The sequence below is a fragment of the Salmo salar genome, chromosome 10 (assembly GCF_965601325.2).
Source record: "Salmo salar chromosome 10, fSalSal1, whole genome shotgun sequence".
In the NCBI taxonomy this organism is placed as follows: Eukaryota; Metazoa; Chordata; class Actinopteri; order Salmoniformes; family Salmonidae; genus Salmo; species Salmo salar.
In genome coordinates, this window is record NC_138300.1 from 11,577,528 (window position 1) to 11,598,136 (window position 20,609).

At 44.8% G+C, this 20,609-nt stretch overlaps 1 protein-coding gene across 15 annotated transcripts in view; it reads right to left on the reverse strand.

The window, feature by feature from the left end:
- LOC106613507 (receptor-type tyrosine-protein phosphatase S) overlaps positions 1-20,609 on the reverse strand; it is a 283,006-nt gene that overhangs the window by 17,559 nt on the left and 244,838 nt on the right. For 9 of the 15 annotated variants that reach the window (XM_082956707.1, XM_082956706.1, XM_082956708.1 and 6 more), the window contains 6 exons: positions 18,273-18,398; positions 15,330-15,484; positions 13,577-13,862; positions 3,971-4,149; positions 3,716-3,842; positions 3,323-3,448 (listed from right to left, as the gene is read on the reverse strand). In XM_082956707.1, the coding sequence (XP_082812833.1) occupies positions 3,323-3,448; positions 3,716-3,842; positions 3,971-4,149; positions 13,577-13,862; positions 15,330-15,484; positions 18,273-18,398 (999 nt within the window). The remainder of the gene's footprint in view (positions 1-3,322; positions 3,449-3,715; positions 3,843-3,970; positions 4,150-13,576; positions 13,863-15,329; positions 15,485-18,272; positions 18,399-20,609) is intronic. The other 6 variants (XM_082956712.1, XM_082956702.1, XM_082956705.1 and 3 more) reach the window with 1 other exon arrangement.

Here is a 20,609-nt window from a genome sequence, read left to right on the forward strand (position 1 = left end):
AACTGAAGTGTGGAGTCTCTGCTATGCACACACACACACACACACACACACACACACACACACACACACACACACACACACACACACACACACACACACACACACACACACACACACACCCCCTACCCTTTCCACACAGGCATACCAACCACCTCTCATTCCCTCCTCCTCTCTCCCACCCACCCACCTCTCTCGCTACCCTCTCTCGCTCCTTTCCTCGTCCGTCTCCCTCTCTTCCTCCAGTCATCTCTGATTAGAGGTCCCTTTCATTTCTTAGGGAGACCTTACGCGTACGGCCTAACCTGATTACTGGAGTGGGCCGCTTTGATGATTCAATCACAATTAACACAGCCTAGAATCACCACTGCAGCTGCCGCTCCAGTCCACCTTTCCCAGGCACTCCTTACTGTGTGTGTGTGTGTGCGTGTGCGTGTGCGTGTGCGTGTGCGTGTGTGTGTGTGTGTGTGTGTGTGTGGTAGGGAAAGGTATAGTTTGTGTGTGTGGTACCTAGAGCACCAGCTTAAGCAGCATTTATGTCTAATCTGCCCAGTGGGAGATGCAGGGGGCTGAGTGCTAGGCCAGTGTGTAAAGTGTTTTTTTCCCAGACCAACATGAGTGCTCCTAACTAGCCGCCATACTGGCTCAAGCAGCAATCCAACATGTCCGCCAGTCCCAGGTGGGCTAGTGTTCTGCAGTACAGTTACCGCTTCATTGGACACAAAATGGTAGCCTATACTGTAGAATGGGCCTTAGTGCTTAAACAGACCACTGACAATCATATTATCATAGAAATGGTTGTGGTCTCATGCACTTCCTTAAAATGGGCAAATGGCACACATATATGAAAAGGACAAAAAGGCACTGCTCCTTCGTCAGGTCAAAACTCTCTCTGGATCTAAATATTGTCATTAATAGGGGCAATCTGGGATCTTCTCCAACACAATCCCTCAGGTGTTTACCAAAACAGTGGCAGAGTGGACCCTTTGTTATTGTTTGAACTACAGATTGCCCCTTTAAAGGTGGTATGAGGAGCAATCATACTAGCATACTCATGACACATAACCTATCAGCACTGTATTGTCATGTGATGGAGGAAAATGGCCTCAATCAGTTTGCTTTCTCAAGCCTCACTGATGATACAGGTGAAAGGTTGAATGGAACATACACTAGGCATGCAGACTGAGTAGAACAGCCTCAGTTCGTCAGGGCATGGACTTTACAAGGTGTCGAAAGCATTTCGGGATGCTGGCCCATGTTGACTTTTGGTGGTGGCCCATTCTTGATACACACGGGAAACTTTTGAAACTACTGTCTTGCCCATTCACCCTCTGAATGGCACACATACAGTGAGGGAAAAAAGTATTTGATCCTCCGCTGATTTTGAACGTTTGCCCACTGACAAAGAAATTATCAGTCTATCATTTTAATGGTAGGTTTATTTGAACAGTGAGAGACAGAATAACAACCAAAAAATCCAGAAAAACACATGTCAAAAATATTATAAATTGATTTGCATTTTAATGAGGGAAATAAGTATTTGACCCCTCTGCAAAACATGACTTAGTACTTGGTGGCAAAACCCTTGTTGGCAATCATAGAGGTCAGACGTTTCTTGTAGTTGGCCACCAGGTTTGCACACATCTCAAGAGGGATTTTGTCCCACTCCTCTTTGCAGATCTTCTTCAAGTCATTAAGGTTTCGAGGCTGACGTTTGGCAACTCGAACCTTCAGCTCCCTCCACAGATTTTCTATGGGATTAAGGTCTGGAGACTGGCTAGGCCACTCCAGGACCTTAATGTGCTTCTTCTTGAGCCACTCCTTTGTTGCCTTGGCTGTGTGTTTTGGGTCATTGTCATGCTGGAATACCCATCCACGACCCATTTTCAATGCCCTGGCATAGGGAAGGAGATTCTCACCCAAGATTTGATGGTACATGGCCCCGTCCATCGTCCCTTTGATGCGGTGAAGTTGTCCTGTCCCCTTAGCAGAAAAACACCCCCAAAGCATAATGTTTCCACCTCCATGTTTGATGGTGGGGATGGTGTTCTTGGGGTCATAGGCAGCATTCCTCCTCCTCCAAACACGGCGAGTTGAGTTGATGCCAAAGAGGTCCATTTTGGTCTCATCTGACCACAATACTTTCACCCAGTTGTCCTCTGAATCATTCAGATGTTCATTGGCAAACTTCAGACGGGCATGTATATGTGCTTTCTTGAGCAGGGGGACCTTGCGGGCGCTGCAGGATTTCAGTCCTTCACGGCGTAGTGTGTTACCAATTGTTTTCTTGGTAACTATGGTCCCAGCTGCCTTGAGATCATTGACAAGATCCTCCTGTGTAGTTCTGGGCTGATTCCTCACCATTCTCATGATCATTGCAACTCCACGAGGTGAGATCTTGCAAGGAGCCCCAGACTGAGGGAGATTGACAGTTCTTTTGTGTTTCTTCCATTTGCGAATAATCGCACCAACTGTTTTCCCCTTCTCACCAAGCTGCTTGGCGATGGTCTTGTTGCCCATTCCAGGTCTTGTTGTCCCTGACATCCTTGGAGAGCTCTTTGGTCTTGGCCATGGTGGAGAGTTTGGAATCTGATTGATTGATTGCTTCTGTGGACAGGTGTCTTTTTTACAGGTAACAAGCTGCGGTTAGGAGCACTCCCTTTAAGAGTGTGCTCCTAATCTCAGTTCGTTACCTGTATAAAAGACACCTGGGAGCCAGAAATCTTTCTGATTGAGAGGGGGTCAAATACTTATTTCCCTCATTAAAATGCAAATCAATTTATAACAATTTTGACATGCGTTTTTCTGGATTTTTTTGTTGTTATTCTGTCTCTCAATGTTCAAATAAACCTACCATTAAAATTATAGACTGATCATTTCTTTGTCAGTGGGCAAACGTACAAAATCAGCAGGGGATCAAATACTTTTTTCCCCTCAATGTACACCATCCTTGTCTCAATTGTTTTAAGGCTTAAAAATCCTTCTTTAACCTGTCTCCTCCCCTTCATCTACACTGCTTGAAGTGGAGTTAACAAGGGACATCAATAAGGGATCATAGCTTTCACCTGGTCAGTCTATGCTATGGAAAGAGCAGGTGTTCTTAATGTTTTGTATACTCAGTGTATAGGACAGTAGCATTTCGAGACATAGTATCAATGGGAGAGAGGCATGAATAGAATTAGAATGTGTCATCTCTAAGGAAAGGACATACGCATGGACACACACACACACACACACACACACACACACACACACACACACACACACACACACACACACACACACACACACACACACACACACACACACACAGACAGAAACTTACCCTGGCGTCGGTGACTTTGAACTCTCGGAGGATGTACTGGGGCATGTTGTACTCAGCCATGGGGTCCACCACAAAGTACTGGTACCTGGCCGAACGCTCAGCGGGCCAGTACTGATGACATTTTTCCTGTGAACACACACAGAGAGAGACACACATATGAGGAGGGGGCATAGGATAAATAGATCTTTGAGATGAACGTGAATACATAGACTTCAGTTAGTGCAGGTTAGGCATGTGCTCCGTTTGTCATTGGGGTAGTAGTACAGACTGCACTACAGAGGATAACTGAATGATGGACAGAGAGAAAAATGCTTGAGTGGGTCTGTGTGAGTGAGTGAGTGAGTGAGTGAGTGAGTGAGTGAGTGAGTGAGTGAGAGATAAAGTGTCTCCTACCCTGCCCATCTCTCGGAGTTTGGTGAGCATGACTACGATGGTAGAGTTGTTCTCCCACAGCATCCTCCAAAAGTCTTCTGTGGTCTCTGCCAACGGGCCCTGCGTGGCGATGTAAGCCTTCTGTTGCCTGGCAACACACACACACACATTCAGGTCAGACATGTAGTGTGGTGAGTCAGACAGACAGAGAGACAGTCACAGTTGCATGCACGCAAACACACACACACACACACACTCCACCCCCATTCCACCTACCTGTATCCGTCGATGAAGCTGGCGTTGATGTAGTCGGAGCCCTCGAGGCCCCTGATGGGCTGCAGGCAGACGCGGGTGGTCTCGTAGGGCATGATGTTCACCAGACGGTTCTTGAACTTGTTGCAGGGCAGGTTGGCACTGATGAATCGGGACGTGTGGGCCTTGGAATTGGCCAGGCGCTGTAGAGGAGGAGGAGTTGGAGGATTGGACGGAGGGATGGCGAGGGCGAGCGGTGGAGGGATGAGGGAAGATGGGTGAGAAGAGAGGGAAGGAGGGAGAGGGACATGGAGAGGGAGGGAGAGGGGTAGGGGGAAGAGAAGAGAGGGAAGGGAGCAGAGAGGGAGAGGGACATGGAGAGGGGTAGGGGGAAGAGGGGAGAGAAGAGAGGGAAGGGAGGAGAGAGGGAGAGGGACATGGAGAGGGAGGGAGAGGGGTAGGGGGAGATAGGAATGAATGTCATATGGAACGAGAGTCAAAAGGAGAGAAAGTGGTAGAGAGAAAAGGAGAGAGAGAGAGAGAGAGAGAGAGAGAGAGAGAGATGGAAGACTGCAGAGTAATAATGAACTGTGAGATCTTATCTGAGCAAGACAGAGCTGAGCCATAGACGATCGCTGAAGCACCTTAAAAATGCAGACATATCTATTTGATGAATGATTTCATAATGTATGGCTGGATGGAGCAATCAAAGAACACAGTCTTTAATCTACTCCCCATTTCCTTTTCATATCCCTGTGTGCTTTGCAATGTGAAGTCTTGTGTGAGGTGCTACGAGGTAAAATAGTACGACTTGAAGTACTAGTCTGCACTACTGTAACAAGCTAGCATCAAACAGAAACTGGAGAGAGGGGTTTCTATGAGGCAGTAAACCCGTCTGGTAAAAATGGGTCACTTAAGTCTTTGATAATGGGAGTCTGGTATATGCTCCGCACACAGTCGAGTCACACAGAATACATTCGAGCAGGCCTGTGCACACACAGTGTCATGATCCAAATTGGGACCTGTACTGACAAATGACCATCAAAGGGACCATCACGGCAGTTTGTGGGCCAGTCTGTCTGACAATATCATCCCTCACACACCCGCACACACACGCACACCTCATCCTCCTCTTCTCCCTATTCACTCCTTTGACCTTGATGTCTGCTGTGTGTAAGCTGTACTTTTTCTGACAGCCTCTCTCTATCCCTTCTCAATCTTTCTCTCGCCCTAACTCTCGCTACTCCTTCCTCCCTCCCTAAAATGTCTCTCACTCATTCCCCCAATGTAATTGTTTCTCTCTCCCTCTCCCCCTCTCTTTCTCCCTCACCCCCCTCTTCTCTCTCCATCTCTCTTTCAGTGCCAAAAGCCCAGTCTGTCGTTGCCACTTGGATTTGGGTCAACTCCCCCTGTCCCCATCCCCCTCCTCTCTTCCCTCTCTCCTTTCTTCCCTTTGATCCCCCTATAACAGAGGCAACTGGAATGAGACTGGCTGGCAAGGCTGAAGACGCCCAGATCTGTTGCTACACCAAACTCCGGGGGGAGAGTTTGGATTGGAAAACCAACCAATCTGGCAACCCGTCCTTGCAGAGATGCACCTAGGAAACCTCTAGTCAAAGAAACATCCTTAGTTGCCCCTTTCCACTGGGAGTTCTGGATGATACTGTACTTATGTTCTCTGTCATGTAGCCTACCACTACCAACATGCTAAGCATGATGGGCAGGATTTGCATTTTTTGGGACTATTCCATTGGTTCCATTGGGCCAGGCAAGCTTAATCAAGCATAGCTGAAGCGTCGTTTGAAAGAAAATAAGTACTATTTCAACCTAGGTCTGGTGTGCGCGCTGGCAGTCGTAAGTAAACAAAGGCATAAATATTGCTATGGACGACTGTACTGATCTCAAGCCTATAGACCAGGGTTTCCCAAACTCTGTCCTAGGGACCACCAAGGGGTGCACGTTTTGGTTTTTGCCCTAGCGCTACACAGCTGATTCAAATAATCAAGCAATCATCAAGCTTTGATCATTTGAATCAGCTGTGTAGTGCTAGGGGGAAAAAAACTAAACGAGCCCCTAAGACTTTGGCGGCCATGAAAATTGTCAAGCAAATAACTGCCGGTCTCAGGGTAATTGACCGTTAATTAACATAAACACATTTAGCATCTCCTGGCTCCATGCATAACCTATAAGCCACTGACGCAGACCTTTGGAACATCAACATTTAATATAGGAACATCTGCATTTAATATAGCCTACACCATCACAATAAATACATTTTTTATTTCAGACAGGTCTAATGAGCCATGATATGAATAAAATGTAGTCTATTTCAGAAGAACAGAATAGCATAGTTTGAGTTGTCCTTATCCTGCTTAGGATAGGGGGCAGTATTTTCACGGCCGGATGAAAAAACGTACCCGATTTAAACTGGTTACTACTCTTGCCCAGAAATGAGAATATGCATATTATTAGTAGATTTGGATAGAAAACACTCTGAATGTTTGAATGGTGTCTGTGAGTATAACATAACTCATATGGCAGGCAAAAACCTGAGAAAATTCCAAGCAGGAAGTGGCCTGTCTGAGAATTTGTAGTTCTTCTTTTGATTCTCTATCGAAACTACAGTATCTGTGGGGTTACGTTGCACTTTCTAAGGCTTCCATTGGCTGTCTAAAGCCTTCAGAAAGCGGATTGAGCTGTCTCCTGTCTCTGGGCAGAGTATAGTAGCTCAGTTTCTCAGTGATCTGCCTGGGGACGCGCGAGCACCCTGTTTTTTCTTTTCCTCTTTGAATGAATATACTATTGCCCGGTTGGAATATTATCGCTATTATACGAGAAAAATACCATAAAAAATTGATTTTAAACAGCGTTTGACATGCTTCTAAGAACGGTAATGGAACATTTTGACTTTTTTGTCTCGAAATGCACTCGCGCGTTACCCTTTGGATAGTGACCTGAACACATGAAGAAAACGGAGGTATTTGGACATAACTATGGATTATTTGGAACAAAAACAACATTTCTTATGGAAGTAGCAGTTCTGGGAGTGCATTCTGACGAAGATCAGCAAAGGTAAAACAATATTTCTAATACTAATTCTGAGTTTAGTGTGCCCCGAACTTGGCGGGTGTCAAAATAGCTAGCCGTGATGGCTGAGCTATGTACTCAGAATATTGAAAAATGTGCTTTCGCCGAAAAGCTATTTTAAAATCTGCGATTGCATAAAGGAGTTCTGTATCTATAATTCTTAAAATAATTGTTACGTATTTTGTCAACGTTCATGATGAGTAATTTTGTAAATACACCGGAAGTTTTTGGTGGGAATGCATGTTCTGAACATCACACGCCAATGTAAAAAGCTGTTTTTGGATATACATATGAACTTGATTGAACAAAACATACATGTTTGTGTAACATAATGTCCTAGGAGTGTCATCTGATGAAGATCATCAAAGGTTAGTGCTTCATTTAGCTGTGTTTTGGGTTTTTGTGACATATATGCTTGCTTGGAAAATGGCTGTGTGATTATTTTGGTCTATGTACTCTCCTAACATAATCTAATGTTTTGCTTTCGCCGTAAAGCCTTTTTGAAATCGGACAATTTGGTTAGATTAATGAGAGTCTTATCTTTAAAATGGTGTAAAATAGTCGTATGTTTTAAAAAACTGAAATTATTGCATTTTTTTGTTTTTTGTATTTCGTGCCATGCTGTTCCATTGGATATTGGCTAAGCGTTCCGCTAGCGGAACGTCTGTCCTCAAGTTAGGTCCTGATCTGGCTATGCCATATGGCTGTGGGCTACACAAGTTAATTTAGCAGACAAGATTTGCTTAGAATTCCGTGGCATAATTTGATATTATTTTACAAAGAATACAATTGAACATAGCTGAAAATAAAATAGAAAGGATATTTTCTCCAAACGATTTGCGGCACAGCCTTTGTGTAGCTGTAAATGCACCCTAAAAAATCCATGCCTTTTGCGGCCAGTTGTGCCCTTGGGCTGAATATAATAATTAGAATTCCATTCTCCCGGCAGCATGCGCTGAAGCACCTCTCACTCACATGGCTCTCTCAGATATCTCATTTCTTATTAGCCAACGCCCGTCATGTGAACAGGTCCTTCTCACATGGCTACAAGTAAACATGGCTCTCCATCATGTGATCGGGACTTTCTCACAGGCTACAAGTGAAGACAGACACATCGGGGACGCAACTGCGCCAGTCCTTAGTGAATTCCGAGGCGCATATTGAAGATGTTGGAAGAACTGTCTAGATTTACTTTTCGTCAATCAACAAGATGAGTAGGCCTAACGATCGGAAAAATCACTAGCCTATGTCGATATACTATCCCTCATAGTACAAAATACACTGCTCAAAAAAATACACTGCTCAAAAAATTAAAGGTAACACTTAAACACAATGTAACTCCAAGTCAATCACACTTCTGTGAAATCAAACTGTCCACTTAGGAAGCAACACTGATTGACAATACATTTCACATGCTGTTGTGCAAATGGAATAGACAACAGGTGGAAATTATAGGCAATTACCAAGACACCCCCAATAAAGGAGTGGTTCTGCAGGTGGTGACCACAGACCACTTCTCAGTTCCTATGCTTCCTGGCTGATGTTTTGGTCACTTTTGAATGCTGGCGGTGCTTTCACTCTAGTAGTAGCATGAGACGGAGTCTACAACCCACACAAGTGGCTCAGGTAGTGCAGCTCATCCAGGATGGCACATCAATGCGAGCTGTGGCAAGAAGGTTTGCTGTGTCTGTCAGCGTAGTGTCCAGAGCATGGAGGCGCTACCAGGAGACAGGCCAGTACATCAGGAGACGTGGAGGAGGCCGTGGGAGGGCAACAGCAGGACCACTACCTCCGCCTTTGTGCAAGGAGGAGCAGGAGGAGCACTGCTTGAGCCCTGCAAAATGACCTCCAGCAGGCCACAAATGTGCATGTGTCTGCTCAAACGGTCAGAAACAGACTCCATGAGGGTGGTATGAGGGCCCGATGTCCACAGGTGGGGGTTGTGCTTACAGCCCAACACCGTGCAGGACGTTTGGCATTTGCTAGAGAACACCAAGATTGGCAAATTCGCCACTGGCGCCCTGTGCTCTTCACAGATGAAAGCAGGTTCACACTGAGCACATGTGACAGACGTGACAGAGTCTGGAGACGCCGTGGAGAACGTTCTGCTGCCTGCAACATCCTCCAGCATGACCGGTTTGGCGGTGGGACAGTCATGGTGTGGGGTGGCATTTCTTTGGGGGGCCGCACAGCCCTCCATGTGCTCGCCAGAGGTACCCTGACTGCCATTAGGTTCCGAGATGAGATCCTCAGATCCCTTGTGAGACCATATGCTGGTGCGGTTGGCCCTGGGTTCCTCCTAATGCAAGACAATGCTAGACCTCATGTGGCTGGAGTGTGTCAGCAGTTCCTGCAAGAGGAAGGCATTGATGCTATGGACTGGCCGCCCGTTCCGCCGACCTGAATCCAATTGAGCACATCTGGGACATCATGTCTCGCTCCATCCACCAACGCCACGTTGCACCACAGACTGTCCCGGAGTTGGCGGATGCTTTAGTCCAGGTCTGGGAGGAGATCCCTCAGGAGACCATCCGCCACCTCATCAGGAGCATGCCCAGGCGTTGTAGGGAGGTCATACAGGCACGTGGAGGCCACACACACTACTGAGCCTCATTTTGACTTGTTTTAAGGACATTACATCAAAGTTGGATCAGCCTGTAGTGTGGTTTTCCACTTTAATTTTGAGTGTGACTCCAAATCCAGACCTCCATGGGTTGATAAATTGGATTTCCATTGATTCTTTTTGTGTGATTTTGTTGTCAGCACATTCAACTATGTAAAGAAAAAAGTATTTAATAAGATTATTTCATTCATTCAGATCTAGGATGTGTTATTTTAGTGTTCCCTTTATTTTTTTGAGCAGTGTATAATATATTCTGTGCGAGAAATAAATATTCCAAACTTAGTCTGGGACAGTTGTGGGATGCGATAGATCCCCGATTAATACAACCACTGACATAAAAAAAAAAACATTCTAAAAGCAATGAGGCTGACGCAACAGATCAGAACTTTTAGCTTAAAATGTTGATAAACTATTAGGCTATTTCTTCACATTATAAGGGCAGCAAAGGCAGACATGCAAATAGCGGGAAAACACCATCTCAAAAGTGACCGCAAATGCCATTATGCAAGTAATGCTTTTATTATAAAGGTGCATTTTTAGGGTGAAAATTCTCTTCCCCAAACTTGAAACTCGCTGCACATGTATGCCAGTTAGGTTCGACACCCGTTGTAAAGCAGATTCATGTGCTTCATTTTAAGAAGTTATTTGGCCACTTTAGTTGAGATAGAAAACGTCTCAAAACATATAGGCCTATGGCTAGGCTACATCGGGCGTGCGAATACGATTTGAAAAAGTCGCAAAAAAAGGTATGCGATGTTTCTTGCCTTAACAGCACACAAGCTGAGCATCATTCACAAGTGATAATATATCATTCACATGTGATAGGCTAATATGGTCAGCCATCAGACTATTCTTGATTTAATCTTGTCTTTACGTACAGTGCATTCGGGAAAGTTTTCAGACCCCTTGACTTTTTCCCCATTTTGTAACGTTACAGCCTTATTCTAAAATGGATTAAATAATTTACCCCCCTAATCAATCTACAAACAACACCCCATAATGACAAAGCAAATACAGGTTTACATTTATTTTTGCAAATTTATCAAAAATAAAAAACAAATTCCTTATTGACATAAATATTCAGACCCTTTGCTATGAGACTCGAAATTGAGCTCAGGTGCATCCTGTTTCCATTGATCATCCTTGAGATATTACAACTTGATTGGAGTCCACCTGTGGTAAATTCAATTGATTGGACATGATTTGGAAAAGCACACACCTCTGTATATAAGGTCCCACAGTGCATGTCAGAGCAAAAACAAAACCATGAGGTCAAAGGAATTGTCCATAGAGTAGCCAGTCAGAAGCCACTCCTTAGTAAAAGGCACATGACAGCACGCTTGGAGTTTGCCAAAAGGCGCCTAAAGGAATCAGACCATGAGAAATAAGATTCTCTGGTCTGATGAAACCAAGATTGAACTCTTTGGCCTGAATGACAAGCGTCACGTCTGGAAGAAACCTGGCATCATGCTGTGGGGATGTTTTTCAGTGGCAGGGACTAGGAGATTAGTCAGGATCTCGGGAAAGATTAACGGAGCAAATTACAGAAAGATCCTTGATGAAAACCTGCTCCAGAGTGCTCAGGACCTCAGACTGGGGTGATGGTTCGCCTTACAACAGGACAACGACTCTAAGCACACAGCCAAGACAACGCAGGAGTGGCTTTCGGACAAGTCTCTGAATGTCCTTGAGTGGTCCAGCCAGAGCCCGGACTTGAACCCGATCGAACATCTCTGGAGAGACCTGAACAGAGCTTGATAGGATCTGCAGAGAAGAACAGGAGAAACTCCCCAAATACAGGTGTGCCAAGCTTTTACCGTTATACCCAAGAAGACCTGAGGCTGTAATCGCTGCCAAAGGTGCTTCAACAAAGTACTGGGTAAAGGGTCTGAATACTTATGTAAATGTCATATTTCAGTTTTTTTTTTTTTTATAAATTTTCACAAATAAAATTAAAAAATGTTTTTTTTTTTTGCTTTAGCATTATGGGGTATTGTGTGTAGATTGATGAGGGGAAAAAAAACAATTTAATCAATTTTAGAATAAGGCCGTAGTGTAACAAAATGTGGAACAATTCAAGGGGTCTAAATACTTTCTGAATGCACTGTATACTAAATAATATGTGAAATTTGTTTTGATTTAGAATGGACCATTATCATGCAACTGTCTCGAAACAGGGGAAGGAGAAAAAATACATGTCATCTATGCACTTAAATAGGGAATGGAGGATGCTTTTCCCGTGGTTAATTTTCATGCCAGCCAGGTAGGCTATACTCCTGTTGTAAAGACAAGCAATGTGCTTAATATTAGGGAAGTTGAGAAATAAATATTGTAGGCCTAGCCTATAGAAAGCTGATGGGCCCTCCTCTTTTTAATAGAGGCCATCAAAACTCTGTTTTCTCACTCATTGCATGGAAATGTTGCGCACCATGTGCTCATGAGCTCTCATGAAGTGTTTGATTTTCGATTACATTTGCATTGATGTCAGAGTGATTAGAGGGACAATAGAGTGCTGTGAGTACCAGGCAGTTAGCAAGTTTGGTAGGCTACCAATGACCATCAGCAACATCAGAGCTTGGAGAAGCCCAGTTACCATGACTAAACGGTCACATGGAATTTGACCGCGGGTCATGACTCGTGACCGCCTGTGTGGCGGTAATATGGTCAACGTAACAGCCCTACGTGCACCCCTTGGGGTCCCAAGGCCCGAGTTTGGGAAACGCTGACTAACTGACGCAGCAACTCCTTTCTAAGATGCAGTAACATCTCTCTGTTCATTAGAGGAACCTCCTGCTTGCCCTCGCCGTTCGCCTCGCCATGCGTCATCATTAACTATTAATGACACCTTCTCACTAACGCTCTGGCGCTACGACCGCCGCCGCTCGCCGTTATTAATCCGACGCGACTTCATACCTCTCAGTACCATTATCGCTATTACAGACGGGGCTGTAGCTGTTAGAGATTATATCGTGGTGTACTGTAGCAAATGTCTAGGATGAAACCGTCATCATTGTTTCTTAGCGCGGCGAGATGATAAATGGCACTGGGAATATTACAAATGATTCTGAGGCGAGATAGGGGCATGTACATGTGTAATTCAAGGTCAAGTGTGTCGTTGTGCAAAGGGGTAACAACAAAGTTCGGATAGTATTGGATCATCGGTCTCTTGCTTAGTGTTTGGCCACATTCCATGCACTTCCCCGTTTCGGATAACGGGTTCTCATCGTAGCAGTTATTTGTTAAGTTTAAATTCATCGTTTTACGCCTCTTCAGAATAATCCTTCATTTGGAGTCTGTACACTGATTACAAAGCTGCTCTATCTGGAGAATATTATTTGAAATCCTTCAGAAATGGATTCACACCAAAGACAAAGAGCAGACAGCTTAACTGTTCAATTGCTAGCTTTTTAAAAGACAATGCTATTGAGTGGTGTGAGCAAACAGTGACTGAATGATTGAGGTTAAGGCTCACATGAATGAGGTATAATAAACTGTCTATAAACATTTGTACCTCCATGAATTAAGTGTGATATCGACATGTCCATTTTACTGCGCCGTTATAAAATATATACAAGTCAATATATATTTCAAACGTTTCCAAGGCCATTTCAATGTAAACGTTAGTGTTTTACCTCTGGCTCAAAGATATCATGGATGTGACAGAGCATTGAGAGCAACTGAAGATAAAAACGAAATCTTGCTTCTCCACATCATTTATGGTTTCGTATTAGGAGGCCTAAACCTAAATAAACCTCAATGTTGTGCCTTTCTCCACCCTCTCTTTTCTCAGGTTCACAGCAGCCTACATGTCTATGGCCTACCTTAAACTCAGGCTCCACACCACTCTATCAAACAAATGTCCTCCATTTTGTACCTTCCCCCAGCCTCCAGTTTCCCTATACCCTATCTACATCCCCTACCTTAAACTCCAGCTCCATGCCGGTGACGTGCTCGCCCGTCTCCACCTGGGCCAGCTTCTGGATGTACGAGTACAGGCTCCTGGCCGCCACCTCCGTGTTGCCGCACGCCACCGCCTCCAGCAGTGCATCGTGGATGAAGCTGTACTGGTCCTCCGTCTGCACCATGTAGTTCCGCTGCGAGCGCATTAGCGTCACGTGGCCGTAGATGTCCACCGTCTTCTCATGCTTGATGCGCTCCAGCATGGCGTCGATCACGATGAAGCAACCCGTCCGTCCAACGCCCGCACTGGGAGAGGAGGGAGAGGGGATTGGAAAAGAGGGGGGGGGGAGGGGGAGAGAGAGAACATTAGAGATTGTTCTTGGAAAATCACATAAGACCGACAGGTACAATTTCGTCAGAGATGCGAGATTTGAGCGATTGAGATTTCTCGTCTGTCGTCCATTGCTTTGACAATGTCTGCTTGATCCAGTCATGCTAATACATTCACATTGCAGCGGTCATTTTGCAGACACTAATAGAGTGGGTTTGAATAGGAATTTGAAAGCGAAGGATGAAGGGATGCAAGGGGTCAGGGAGGAGGTGGTGAAGAAGAGAGTGATGATAGAAGAACAAACAGAGGGTTGGCGAGAGAGGGCGGACCAGGAGAAAGATGCGGAACAAAGAGAGGAAGAGAAGGGGGTGAAAGAGGATGTGAAGGAGAGACAGTTAATAGGGAGCGAGTGTCTGTGTGAGTGTCTTTTTGTGTGTGTGTGTGTGTGTGTGACTCAGAGCCCTGCAGTCTAGTGTTAACACACTAGAGCGCTATGACCTTCATTTTACTCACCACTACTACTGTTATACCAGCACTGCATGACTGGATCTACGCACTGAAGCGTACAAACACACACAGCACACACACACACACACACACCCTTTGGAACACTGATGTGTATCGTGTGTATTGTAAAGTGTATTATTCACGCTGTTGAACAGTGGTTGTGTCACACCTCCTGACTTGGGAGGGCAACTGTACAGGTTCCCACTGACATGGTATGTTCCCACCAACAACTCGCCTGGTTGAACCCTTGTTTGTTGCCTTGGCAGTAAACTATTTAGTACATTAAATTCAGAGCATACATACTGTGAGTGAAGATATCTTTCCAGTAAATATGAATAATTGATCTACTACCGTGCTGTGTGAACAAAGGTACTGTATGGATCGAATCCTAACGGTACACTTAAAAATCAGTCATCTACAGATGTCAATGGAATATTTAGGGTTACGATTTGGCTGGGTCCATAGTTCATTGGAAGAATGTGAGGAAACCTTGACACTGGCTCTGCAGTAACACATCTCATTCAACGAACACAGTTGAATCCTTATGGAGTCTAGTTAACCCAGTTGAATCTCATCCTAGTTTAGTCCAAAAAGCTGGCTCGAATATCCGAGCTGACAAGGTAAAAATCTGTCATTCTGCCCCTGAGCAAGGCAGTTAACCCACTGTTCCCCGGGCGCCGACGACGTGGATGTCGATTAAGGCAGCCCCCCCCACCTCTCTGATTCAGAGGGGTTGGGTTAAATGTGGAAGACACATTTCAGTTGAATGCATTCAGTTGTACAACTGACTAAGTAGTTGAATGGGGTGAAACAAAAACCTGCACCAAACAGTGTGTGGCCAGCCAGAAGTATTATTTTCATATACTATATACCCTGCTGTGAAATCTGTCCACTATCTGTAGAAGTGTAGTGTGTGAGTGTGTGTGTGTACCAACCTGCAGTGGGCGATGATGGGGCCTGCATCAGGGGGGTTACAGGTCTTGACTCTGCGTAGGAAGGCCAGGAAGGGGGTGGGGTACTCGGGGACCCCGTGGTCGGGCCACGCCGTGAACTGGAACTGACGTACCTCGCGCTTCTCACTGGAACCATTCTGGAGGGGCAGAAGAGAGAGATGGGGGTTAATTCAACATGTATTTGTTTGTGTGTGTGTGTGTGTGGGGGGGGGCAATTCAACGTGTGTGTGGGGGGAGGGTAATTCCACTTGTGGGTGTGTGTGGGGGGTAATTTAACATGTAGGTGTGTGTGGGGTTAATTGTGTGTTGGTTAATTGAACGTGTGTGTGTGTGTGTGTGTGGGGGGAGGGGTAATTAAACTTGTGTGTGTGTGGGGGAGGGGTTAATTTAACATGTGGGTGTGTGTGTGTGTGTGGGGGGGGGGGGGGTTAATTCAATGTGTGTGTGTGTGAAACAGCTCTGATTTCAAGCCTCCATGTCTACTTGACTGTACATTTTTGGCTCGGTGCAAACCCATTCAAAGAATGGTTAAACTAGCAACGTGCCTCCTATTCTTATATAGGACCTGGCATGTCACTATCTTAGCTACTTGCTTAAACATTAGTAGGGTATTCATTTTTCTCCCCCAAAATCTGTTCCCCTGTCTGAGTGCCAACCACAATAAACAGAGGACACGCCCGAGTCATAAAGAGAGCGGTAATAAGGACGCATTGGAAAGCCGTCTAACGCATAAAAAAATAAAAAGAATCCAGCGGCAAAAAAAAACAAAAAAAACGAAATGAGAAAAAAACACCTCACATTGCCCTCTAGTTTCCCTTTTCCTTTCTTCCTGGAAGCTCTTTAAAGCTATCGTTTGCATTTCAATGCAGCGGTTTCTGCTATCCTCACAGACTTTTCTGCTGAATAAATGAATAAATAAATGCATTAATTAAAAGCAAACTGACCTAGTTTGCGGGGATTTGTCTCTTTTTTTTTTTGTCTATTTATTTCCTGGCCATTCCACTGGTTTTGTGTTTTCTGCTGTGGATGTGCTTCTTTCTTTGCAGGGAGGGATAACTAGCTGGCTGGTGCCCGGATTATTTAAAAGAATTTATCACTCGTCAGGAGGGTTCTGTGTCATTGCATATTACGCACACATATAGATGCCGTGTGTGTGTGTGTGTGTGTGTGTGTGTGTGTGTGTGTGTGTGTGTGTGTGTGTGGAGAGTGTGTATTACAGACTCTCTACAAAGCAAATACCGTAACCAGAGTTCAGACAAATCCAAGAACAGAACAATGAGACACCATACCAGAAATAAGGAGAGTAAGAGAGGGAATGAAGGGAGAGAGCGAGACATAGAAAGAGAAAGAGAGACAGAGAGAGACAGAGAGAGGTGGGGGGGATAAGAGACAGCTGGGGAAGAAGAGAGAACATGGAGAGATGTGTGAGGGATAGAGGGAGGGTAAGAGAGAGATGGAATAGCAGCGTGTGGAAAACACAGAAGAAAGAAAAAAGGGGGGAGAGATGGGGGGAGTGGAGTATAGAGAGCACAGAGGGTTCTAGAGGGACGGGTCGACAAGCTGCTGTAAACCAACAGATGTGTACAACAAGCCCGAAAATTCTAACCAGCCCAAAAGCACCAGTGCTACTAGCTAGCCTTAGCTAGCTACTCTACTTAGCTCCAGTATAAAGCAACAGAGCCCGTTAGCATAGGGTTAGCCACGTAGCACTGAACCTAACCAGCCCAAAAGCACCTGTGTTACCAGTTAGCTAGCTCCCCTTAGCTCCAGCACATAGCAGTTTGTTAACATAGCATTAGCGTTTAGCGTTTAGCGTTAGCACTGTGCTCCATTTAACAGAACCAAAACACACCGCCACAGACATCTTAAAGGGCCCACTTAATGCAGTCTAATCTTTTAAAGATACATTTCCTTTTTAAGCTCTACACTTTTATGCTGGCTTGACCGCCAAGAGTCGGGGACGGGTGGGATATAAAAAGTCGGCCAATTATGCATGTAGCATCTTCTTCCGCTCACTTAGCTAAGTGCTTCTATTTGGCAGACGAGCGTTAAAAGATGATTGGACAGCAAACAAGAGAAGAAGAGGAAAGAGGTCTGGGAAGAAGGAAAGAATGTAAATAGTTTGGGAGAAGGAGAGAGAGCGAGAGAGAGCGAGAGAGAGAGAGCGAGAGAGAGCGAGAGAGAGAGAGCGAGAGAGAGCGAGAGAGAGCGAGAGAGAGCGAGAGAGAGAGAGAGAGAGAGAGAGAGAGAGAGTGAGAGAGAGAGAGAGAGAGAGAGAGAGACCATTCTGTTGTTTATTTGCTTGTTGGATGCAGCAGGAGGATGTTGTGTTGAGTGCTGGCTCCGAGAAATACGCTGTTTGTGAGTTTGACTCGCAAAGCCAATACAATACAAGGAGACAGACAGACAGGCTCCTGAAGGGCTTGCTCTCCCCAGGGCCCACCACGCAAGACCCTGCATACAGCAGCATATTACAGCTCATATCGCATTCAGGACAATTCTTACTCCTCTTATTTCCACATTGGCTTCTCCTCAGATGGCCTCACAAAACATACAAACAAAGCCTCCACTGAAACAATTAGATGGATGAAAGAAAGAAACATGGAGAGTGTTCCACCAAGCCTACTAGAAGGCAGAACCATATTGCTTTAAACTACTACTGTACCTGATATTTTAAGTTCTATAGGGGGCCTAGGGAGTAGTATGGATATAACAGTCTGGACTGGAGTGGTATAGTGTGCAATGTGGATACTTATGAGTGGAGTGTAGAATGTAGGGAGTCTGATTTCAAATGTAGTGCAGTTGGAATTGTGTAGTGTAGTGAGGTATGTTTTGCCCGTGTGTACAGTATTCTACAGTGTGACTTGCGGCACGACAACGTGTGGAATTACTTTCAGTATGGGTGGAGTAAAGTTGTGTACTCACTCGTACCTTGTGCAGGGAGAAGGTGCGGACGCAGAAGGTGGCCAGCTCTATAGTGTCCAGTAGAGTCACCTGGGTCATCCCATAGGTCTCTGTTCCTCGACTGGGCCAGTACTGGTCACACTTGATCTGAGGAGAGAGGAGATGAGGTGGGTAAGTACACAGACACTCTCAAACACGCAACAAAGGCAAACTATGGCATTCATTCACACATATACACTCACAAATGCAAAAACGCACACACCCCACACAAAAATCACACAGAATCCTATTACACAGTGAACCCCATGCCTTCACCAGCCATCCTAAAAAGAAAAAGGTTCACAGAACACACCAGGGTCTGGTTTCCCAATAGAACATAAGCTTAGTGTGTTTTAACGATGCATCATTCCTTTAACGGCCGAAGAACTCGCATGCGCTTCCCGAAACACCACGTAGGGAGACATTTCTCAAAGTTCGTAGTCGGAGCTTGTGTCGATACAAATAGGATCGAAAGAAAAGCGGCACTGCTCTCAGATCAGCTTTCTCCATTCACATCTTACCTTAACATTCAGATTGTTCCACAATACTGATGACAGATCAGTTCCTAGAGATAGGCTATCATTCAAGGGTTTTTCTTTATTTTTTACTATTTTCTACATTGTGGAATAATAGGGAAGACGTCAAAACCATGAAATAACACGTGGAATCATGTAGTAACCAAAAAAGTGTTAAACAAATCCAAATATACAGTATTTTATATTTGAGATTCTTCAAATCAGCCACCTTTTGCCTCGATGACAGCTTTGCACCCTCTTGGCATTCTCTCAACCAGCTTCATGAGGTAGTCCCCTGGAATGCATTTCAATTAACAGGTATGCCTTGTTAAAAGTTAATTTGTGGAATTTCTTTCCTTCTTAATAATGCATTTGAGCAAATCAGTTGCGTTGTGACAAGGTAGGGGTGGTATATTGAAGAATCTAAAGTAAAAAAAACTATTTTGATTTCTTTAACACTTTTTTAGGTTACTACATAATTCCATATGTGCTATTTCAGAGTTTTGATGTCTTCACTATTATTCTACAATGTAGAACATTTTTCAAATAAAGAAAAACCCTGGAATGAGTAGGTGTGTCCAAACTTTTGACTGGTACTGCATATGGCTGTGAATATTAAGGTGGCTTATTCTAATGCTTACCCTATAATAATAGACTCATCGTATATTTGGTACGTCATGGCTCACATGTTGTTACACATCATGAGATACACTGAGTATACCAAACATTAGGAACACCTTCGGCCCTGGTGTCACGTTCGCTGGAATAAATGTCGGACCAAGGCGCAGCGAATGTTGAGTTCCACATATTTATTCGAAAGTGAAACTAAGCAAAGACAAAAACAAATAAATAATAAACTAACAACGAACCGTGACTACAGCGATGCTACGTGCACTAACTCAAAACAATATCCCATAACACACAGGTGGAAAAATTCTACTTAAGTATGATCCCCAATTAGAGACAACGATAGCCAGCTGCCTCCGATTGGGAATCATACTAAAACACCAACATAGAAAATATAAACTAGACTAAACCCCTAGTCACGCCCTGACCTACTCTACCATAGAAAATAAAGGCTTTCTATGGTCAGGACCTGACACCTGGGCTGCCTTTACATTTTCTACACTTCAGGAAAATAAATAGAGAGAACCGGGGGAATGAAAGGAAAAAAGAAGTGTCAAATCAACTCCTTCCCTGTAGGCTTCACCTACAATCATCAAACCCCTCCCCATCCCTCCATCTTCCCGTCCCCCTGCCTCCCCCTAGCAACAACCACCAATCAATCAAGGGTGGGTATGTTTCCATTTCAGCAGAGATACACACAGTGTGTCCAAGACAGCTCCCCCACCACTCCCCCTCCTCCACCCCAACACTCAGTCACCCTATCCATCCTTTCCATCCTAACCTAATGAAGATTCATTCAATACGCGCCAATCCCCCTCCCCCCCAAGGCCCTGATGCGATGTGACAGCTAGTCCAGGAAACGCATCGTTCTAACACTCTCATTGCGTTCACAGTCAACGCTTGCCGCCTGCTAACCCTGATGGTATCTGACAGGGGTGGAACACACACGACGGAGGGATAGGTAAACGGATAAAAAGGGCAGAGATGGAGGAGGATAACAGAGAACGAGGTAAGATACCTGAGGTAAAGAAACTTGGCATTCTTCATATTGTTGTAAGACGATTCACAATGCCTAGGCTGATTATGGCTTGCATATAGACAACAACATTGCACTAACCACAAAGGATTATCTGTTCCTGTACACTTTAAAGTGCCTCATACTTTCCTCACATACACT